A 9,164-nucleotide genomic window follows, 5' to 3' on the forward strand; every position below is an offset into this window, starting at 1 on the left:
TCCCAGGGGCGACGTCATTCTTAGCCGACGTGTCCCTCGCGAAGGTTATAAATTTCCAACAATCGTTACGTAGAAAGTTTATAGCTTGTGAATTTTTTATCAACTAGATCCTAATGTTAAGACATTCTAAGTGACTTCTAACAAGAAATAGTTAACCACAAAGAAACTCACCTGTTGTTGGGATGCATTGATTTACGACCAATGTTTATAGCATGGACCCTGAGCCTATATTAGCCTACTATCTTAATTCAACAAAAAAAATTCTAATAAAATTATCAATAAAGTGTTGGTTAAAAAATAGTTTTGAATGAATGAAAGTGCTGAAAAATAAGTGATGAAATAGAACGATGATTGCTTAACGTCCATCCATACTTTTATAAATTAATTTAGATCTCAGCTTTTTTTTTTAAATATTTCTTTTCAAAACGGATTAGTTTAACTTGACAACTGCTTATGTCGGTAGCTCCTTTTTGTATTAAATGAAACAGCTCCGAAAATACCAGGATGAGGTCCGGCGGGTGATAGTTCACTGTTTCCTGGTTTTTACCAACAGTATAGTTTGCAGTATTTAATTGTTACTTAAGGTAGATAAGAAGCGTAGCTTAAAGTAGTTAAAGTCTGCCCTGGGTACGGCACTAAACTCTGTCCGGTCGAGCCTTCGGCGACTAAACCGACAACCCCCACTCAGTTGTGTGTCTTAGTGGCTGGCTGCATGCTGAGGAGAGGGTGTCATGGTCACCCAGCAGTAATACAAACCAACAGCTCAACAAAGGGCGGATAAGATCGGAGTCAACGGCTAATCATAACTTGTTTAAGCATGGAGGCATTATAAACTGAAAATAACAGGGAGTGTTCTGTATGAATGCAATTTTTGTGAAAGTTTAACCAAGTTGTTACAAGGAAGAAATTATTAAGTGTTGGTGACGATCCAAATTCGGGGGTGAGCTTGAGGATGATTTCAATTTTAAGGTCCTGTGTGTTTCTTTTGTTCAAAATATCTCAGAAACAGCTGCACAGATCTAAAATGGCAGTTACAGGAATTGTTAAGTATGACCCAATGATGAGGTGATTAAATTTTGGTGACCATCCGGCGTAGGGTGTGCATATGAGGACTATTCAAAGAATGACGCCCCCGACCAGAAAAACCAATCAACTGATCTGAATGAAACTTTCTTGGAAGTTTAACCAAGTTACAAGGAAGAAAATATGAAGTGTTAGTGACGATCCAAATTCGTGGTGTGCATTTGAGAGCCATTATGTCCCAGACCTGAATATCTCGAAAATGGATCAATGGATGAAAATGGCAATTGGCAGAATACTTTTGCCATGTTTTAATAAAAAAAAAATGTTTCAATTTTTGTCACTATCCGAAGGAGGGTGTGGATATGAGGACCATTTAAAAGAATAAGTTTACTGTATATAGTAGGCAAATAATAATAGCAGTGTGATTTATATCTACTAACTTTTTAGTTTTTGGGAACTTATTGGTAATATTTTTAATGCATCTTTATATTTAAACATGTGACGCTATGAACAATTGTCTATTTGCATAATATTTCCATTTCAACACCAATACCTGGTGTATTTTGTCAGCTATAAAAGTAAAATATTAACCAGAAGACGTAAGGACAGGTATACGTCTAATACAAAATGCATTTCCGGTTGGTTGGTTGGTTGGTTGGTGTGCTGTTTTTAAGTAGGTGGGTTGTCACATTTTTTTTTCTACAATTCGTAGCTGAATATAATATTAATTGCTCTCATTTTAGAAATATAAATCAACGGAATACTAATTTGTTTAGAGATTGTATTCAGGAAGTTAATTGGGATAATGTCACGTTATCTGATGATCAAAATACTGTTTACAACAATTTTGAAACTTCCTTAAAAACTGTATATAACCATTGCTTTCCCCTTCAGCATTAATCTAGAATATAAAATTAAACCATTGATCGCTAAAGGTTTATTAAATTCCATTAGGCATAAACACAAACTATATACCGGATTCTTAAATAATTCAACGGCTAAAAGTGAGAAAATATATAGGCCTACATAAGTTTTAAAAATATCCTAAAAGGTTATTCGAAGTTCCAATTCTGATTGTTTTAAAAATAAATTTCAACAAATTACAAATGATATAAAAAGCAAAAAGGACATGGAATATTATAAATTCACTACTCAATAAGAGTAACACTCTAAAATCTCCAAATAGTATTAATTGGAATGGTCAATGTCAAATGACCCAATTGTGATTGCAAATTGTTTTAACGATTTTTTTTGTTGAAGTTGGTCCTACCTTTGCAAGCAAAATTGATAATACCAATCCTAATTCTAGTTTTAAAGATTAATAATCTTTATTAAGATAATATCTTCCAGGTCATGTAATTAACTCATGTTTTTAAGTCCCGTTTATGAATCTGAGTTGGTTAAGGTTATTATGTCATTTAAAGATAAGGCACCGGGCAATGACAAATTTAATACTCGTGTCATTAAACGTGTGTAATTTTATTTCTAAACCCTTACCGTAAATGCTCGAATAAGCGCCGCACCAAACCTGATTATTTTCGCTAAACGCCGCTCTCGAATACGCGCCGCGGTGCTTAATCGAGGGTCTATATCACCCCAGTGGCTGTCTCTTATACACATCTAGATGTGTATAAGAGACAGGCAGTAATACAAAACTAAATGAAAGTACTGCCCTATGCTCTTTCATATATCAAATTAACATTGATTAAGATTCATATACTATTAAATGTCTTTTTGTGTTTTACTTTTGGTAGTATGCATGATATAAATGATCTTTTATAGTTAAGTTCAAAGAAATTGAATTACTATACTAGTGGTCCATTGTTGATAGTAATCCCTGTCTCTTATACACATCTAGATGTGTATAAGAGACAGACCTATGATAGGTCTACCAGTACGAGACGAATACGTGAATTAGATACATGCCACGCAAATGCTTTTTTTATAAGCACCGCATTCGAATAAGCGCCGCTCTTGAATAAGCACCGCACCGAAGCCTCCAAAAATGTTATAAGCGCCGCGGTGCTTATTTGAGCATTTACGGTATGATATTTTTAATATTTCAAACTCTCAACGAACTTAAACAAGCTAAAGTCATTCCTGTTTACAAAGCTGGACTAAATCTGAAATAATTACGGTATCGTATCGGCCTTGGTAGATTTAACAAACCACATTGCTGATGAATTTCAAACACGACCGTCGGCAGATGAAATCAACTCCGCTCCCCGTGAGCGTTAAACGACGCAACGCCGTCTGGTGATTGTCGGTGGCAGTCTGAACGGATTGTCATTAAAAACCATCCGTTGCGTGCGCATCGTGGCGTTGCGTTCCTCTTTATAGGATCGCGTCGGCCGACGACCGTCGGACGCAGTCACTAGTGGCCGGCAGCATTATGATTTGTTTTTCCCCATACAGTTAAGGCAGAATTGTTAGAGGGCGCTATTTTAGGTCAGATAGGTGAATATAGGCCTACATGAATACGCATGTAAATCTGTGAAAACTATTTTTTTACTTCCATCTGTTTTTTATCGTTTTAATAGAGCTACAGTATTTATTTTTTTTCAATTGGGTAGACATCCTTTAATAAACAATACGTTAGTCAGTGTATAGAATATCGACAGTTTTGGTACAATTAATGTTTATATATGCTTGCAAATTATACCTTTTACTTTTATTCATATTGCATATGAACGAAATGTTTGTGAAAAATCAACATTAAAACAATACATAGAATTGTCCGAGCATTTTTAAACTTTATCCTTCAGAATAAGATAGCAGTTAGTGTGTATGCAACAGTATATCTACTACTACTCAAATAACGGACCAGATTCAACGCTGCTGTGTATACTTTCAAAGACCATAGGCATAGGGATATTATTATTATAATAATAATCCATTAATGTTCACTGTGTTGACTACACTAGACCGACTACCCAGATATTTTTGATACCCTAACCATATACGCCGTAGCTTTCATATTCTTTCATCCATACGCAGCGACCACTGCTTTCGCAACTCCAAGGGAGAAGTCAAGTGTGCATTATTCATGTTATCAGTCAGGGGCGGATTTAGGGGGAGCCTGCGACCCCCCACCCCTTATATCACAAAAAAAAATTGAGATAATTGAATGGATACACAATTCCATAGAAAGGTTGATTATATGTCACATCGCGCAATGCATAGCTACAAAGACAGTTCAAGCAGATGCACCAGCATGGAAACCTTTGTGCAATCAGTCACTCTCTATCGAGGTGCTGTCAGACAACCCCATGCACAGTGACCACAGTACACTGATATGTGTGCACATCTCCATTGACGACACCCCTTCAGTAGACTTACTCTTTTAATAAAGTAAAGTTTTTGTGTAGACAACATTTGACACTTTTGACGTGTAAGTTTTGCTTCCTTATTGTTTTCAAGTACAGTACCTGGTTTAATCATGTGTATACGTTTACCAGATATACTGTATGAAATTGTATAATCCTGTCTCTAATTGACATGAAACAAAGTATAGGCCTACATAAACCTAGGGCCTAGGCCTATTTCCAGTGGCGGATTTAGGACGCGTGGCGAGTAAGGGGCGTACGCCCCCCCCCCTATTTTTTGCAAAAGAAAAAATTACACCCACAGTGTTTAAGTCTTCTTTTCCTACCAAAAACACCCTAGGCGAGTGCTATTCATAAATCCACTTGGTGAGAAATAGAACACTTGTAATTTACTCAATGTTAATATACAGTAGCGGATTTTGTTGTTTGACGAATTTTTTAACGGATTTTAGATATTAGTTTTCCTTTTTGCTGATTTTGTAATGTTTATGCTCAATGTTGCTGAGAAACTTCATCATGTTTTCTAGAAGTACCTTGGCTGGTCATCCATCTTTACTTTGGCGCCCCCCCCCCTTTTTGCTAAATCCTGTATCTGCCCCTGTCAGTTCACATAAATTACTTTAAATAGCGCCATCTAGAATTTCTGCCTTAACTGTATTGGGGATAAATAATGATGCCCGGCTTAATAGGCCTACAAGTGTTTTTTGATCTTAAACCTAGGACTACGAATGTTTAGACCAGCCTGAATATGATTATAATGACATCACATCATCACCATATATAGGTACAGTATGACTATATGTGCGTGTAAAAAGTACGACAGTATAATATTTTATAGTCCAGGCAGAGGTTAACAATGGTGTGATCCTTTTCTTCTGAAAATAAAGGCCGGTTCACAGAATCCCCTCCCAGTCCACCAATTCGGGCTGGGTGCTGCCGAATTCACTATCGATTGTCACTATTGAATTGTACATAAAGAGGCTCTCAAATTTAAAGAAAGCACAAATCCCTGTATTCAACCAGGTCAGAATTAGACAATACATCTAAGTTTGTGTCCTTATTGTTTACTTTTTTTTCATTTCCGGAAGAGTTCCAACCATTGGCAGTCTGTATTCATACGTTTCTTATTTAGCAGTGTAGCAGTGTCTAACATGGAGTGTTTACGACAAGCTTGGCAAATCCGTCGGTTTTTAATCCTATTCCTCACTCCCGTCATATTTTCTCCCATTCCAGTATGGATTCAGAGTTCGGTAAGTAGCTTAATGCTTACAAGTATTTGTAACCAAATCATATAGAAAAATTATGCGTGTACAACCTAAAGCCTTTGAAATGGTTTACTTGCCTACAGGGCCTACAACGTCGAATATTAATAGAGACAACCAGTGGCGGATCTAGGGTGGTGGGGGTGAATAATATTACATATATTACATATATATTTGTTACATATATGTTTTTATTTATTACTTAGGAGGCCTATACAGCCTATGTAATAGTGATCATGGCAGTATATTGGTGTACAGAAGCAATGCCCCTAGCTGCCACAGCCTTCATTCCGATAGTATTATTCCCAGTGTTCGGCGTGCTTCCATCAAGTACTGTGTGCGCCCAATATCTGAAAGACCTGAATTTTCTATTTGTCGGAGGTCTGCTGGTCGCTGTCGCAATTGAAGATACAAACCTCCACAAAAGAATAGCCCTGAGAGTTCTGCTGTTCTTGGGAGCTAAGCCAAAATGGTAAGTAGGGTGGCTTAACCATGATAGATCATGGGATCTTGACGTATAAGCAAGTCCCAGGTAGGCAAAGACCTATTAATCTAACAATAAAATCAGTGCCGTAGTGCGTATTCTAATTGCATTTTAATTGTAATTTTAAGAAGCGAGACGTTTAACTCTACGCAGAGGGGGTGCCAGTAGATTTGCCCAATTTGGCGGAGGGGCACGGGCGAGATTCCTAAAGGGGTCCTAGCCAGCTGTCGCGGAGAACCACTCTGGCGGGTCTAGGGGAGTTTCACGAGCTTCTTCACTTGCGCCATCACTGGCACTGAGCACACTACATCGGCGTCGGCAGGCGTGCGCATAAAGCCTGGTTTCTTTAAAATCGCTACAGGACGTGTCTTCAGTGCAGTCATATTTACTGCGTAGCAGTTAAGGCGCAATCGGGGAGGCCCTCCGATTCGACTGACCGATCAGCATCACCAAAAGCTGTCGGCGATATTGTTTAGCGATTGTATGGAAAACAAGCTTACGAAAACCGCGACGTGGCGATGCGTCTGTGTTCGACGAATTTCTTCAACGCACAGTGCGCCGCCCGGACTAATTTGTCAGCCGACCTCCAGCTGAGACAGTGTACGTCAGGCGAGCAGACATTCAGCGATTCGAGCGCATAAAGACAGCCACCATCACTCTATGTATGAAATTACTAGGCTTTATGTATTGCGCGCTAAAGTTATACGGTTCACCCTCTAATTTGAGACCAGCTTTGGGACCTAAAAATGTGGGGTGGTCTCGGATTTGGTCTTCAATTAGAGGGCTTTGTGTTAAAAGTTTGAAGATTGTTATAAAGTGGTCTCGAATTAGAGTGGTCTCTAATTGGAGGTGCACTGTAAATTGTTTCATAACGTTAAAAAATATAACATTTGAATACAGTACTAGTAATTGCTATTGGATATAATGTGCTTGTTACAGGCTGATGTTTGGATTTATGTTGACAACTGCAATTTTATCAATGTGGATTAGTAATACTGCAACCACCGCCATGATGGTACCGATAGTTCAAGCCGTTATCAATCAAATCGAATCAAAGGTAGGCATAAAGTGTTCAAAGTGTCGTCGTTTCAATAACTCAACATTCTCGCGTGCGATGACCTGCACGTCTACAACTAAATCACGTCATTTTATAACTTAGTTTCCATAAAATCGCTACAGTATCTTCGTAACTATTGTTGCACTGCGAAGCTGTCCCATGAAATCGGTGAGGCTTTCCGATTCGACAGACCATCAGCGTCCCCGAAAGTTATCGGCAATAGCGCGTAGCGATTTTATGGACATCAAGCTTGACGACACACGAGTACGAAAGCAATCAGTGGTTGCTCAGTGAGGGATCACTGATTGCCACACATGAGCAGATCCCCAAAGGCGCACCTAACATTATACAAATTTAAAAAACGAATGCTACTACTACAGCAAGCAGCTTTTAATTTTAGCTGAACTCATTTTCAAATTTTATAAAATGATATCTCACTGGGTTTGGTTGTTCTAGGATGATGATGTGGAAAAAATGGAATTGGAAGATCTAAATAATGATGACGAAGATAAACGTCAAAGGTCAGTGCAAATAATAGCCGTTCTTTTCTTCTATCGTAAATCCAGCGGGTAGGCCTACATACCGTTATAATATAACTTCTACACGGGTACCGCTACAGTAAACGAGGGAAGCATGAAGACATTATCTGAAAGGTGGTGCATTTGAGTTAAGCTACATCCATATCTTATCCGAACCGAAATCGGCGGACCGCGTTTCCGATGCGCTGAACGCCAGCGTCCCTATTCTTACCCACTAATTTGATTTTCTGATCGGTTCAGTAAAGTTGGGCATCACTGCATCCGACGGTCGCCGGCCGACGCGAATCTATGGAGAACGAAACGACGCGCGCGCAACGGAACGGATCGTTTATGACGATCCGTTCAGACTGCCACTGACAATTAGCAGACGGCGTCGCGTCGTCTAACGATCACAGAGGCTGAGTTGGATTCGTCGGCCGACGTAGTCAATGCCGGGCTTTAGCCTTCCTATCAGAAAATTCGGATTCGGTGTGAATGCAGATTGAAGCCTCATTTACACGATTACGACGCGACAACGACACGATACACAGATGCGCGCAGTTTTGAAGAATACAAAAACTACGTGATTTGTTGTCGTAATCGTGTCTAATGTAAATGTGGCTTTAGACATATATTTGATTAACAGATAAAATTAGGAAAAATAATTGCGATCAGAAGGCAAAAATTATATAATTTCAATAGTGCCTTCGAGATCTAGTGTCCTAACCTTTTTAACACTGTACCATTACATTCGCTCTAGTTCCTCCATTTAATCTTCATTGTATAGAAACAGTATGTATAAGCGTCTGTGTGATCATTTTAAATTGATATTGTGTTGTGCCTTACAAACAATGACTGTTTCTGTTTCCATCGACGAAAATGTTATAAAACGGACGAAATGTTCCTAAACTTTAATGTTCAAATTATGTCTTAATCGACCAAAATCTCATAGATGAAGTCGGTGCTTCTTCTTAGTGATTCACTATAACATGCAGAATTGATAGCAAACTATGAATGTTACCGACAGTCCGACTATAGGCTTAAAATAACAATATTCGTGGAAATATGCCTATTATTATTAACGATTTGTCCCACATGACAAAAACGATTCTTCCCCCTTTAAAATCGGAATAATCATTTATCGTGGTTCGTAAATACTCCTACACAGCATTGTTTAAGTTTTCCTTGAAAAACAGATTCAAGGAATGAAACAAACCTCTCAAGAGGACGATATACTTACAACAACGACCAATGAGATTTATGTTTGTGCCCACTTGACCAATCAGGTCCATGCGCACTAGTGACCAATAAAATCCAGATCCTCTTTAGAATGATTTTGATTCTGGTGAGCTCATAATTGATGTTTGACGGTTGAAAAAAATGACATGTTCTCATTCAGACAAATTGTTATTGTTTTTTTATGGTCAATGGGTTTATGGATATTAATATAGAGGTCATATTTTGCATATATATATTTATATTTATAGATAGATA

General features: G+C 38.3%; 1 protein-coding gene across 2 annotated transcripts in view; it reads left to right on the plus strand.

Moving 5' to 3' along the window:
- Window positions 1-5,438: 5,438 nt before the first annotated feature.
- The window catches only part of LOC117102207 (solute carrier family 13 member 2-like), a 15,236-nt gene continuing 11,510 nt past the window's right edge, over window positions 5,439-9,164 (plus strand). For both annotated transcript variants that reach the window (XM_033242439.1, XM_033242440.1), the window contains exons 1-4: window positions 5,439-5,599; window positions 5,818-6,083; window positions 7,035-7,152; window positions 7,609-7,673. In XM_033242439.1, the coding sequence (XP_033098330.1) occupies window positions 5,501-5,599; window positions 5,818-6,083; window positions 7,035-7,152; window positions 7,609-7,673 (548 nt within the window). In that variant the 5' untranslated portion in view covers window positions 5,439-5,500. The remainder of the gene's footprint in view (window positions 5,600-5,817; window positions 6,084-7,034; window positions 7,153-7,608; window positions 7,674-9,164) is intronic.

This window comes from Anneissia japonica, unplaced genomic scaffold (assembly GCF_011630105.1).
Source record: "Anneissia japonica isolate Jap-2015-1 unplaced genomic scaffold, ASM1163010v1 scaffold38052_len244707_cov166, whole genome shotgun sequence".
NCBI lineage: Eukaryota > Metazoa > Echinodermata > Crinoidea > Comatulida > Comatulidae > Anneissia > Anneissia japonica.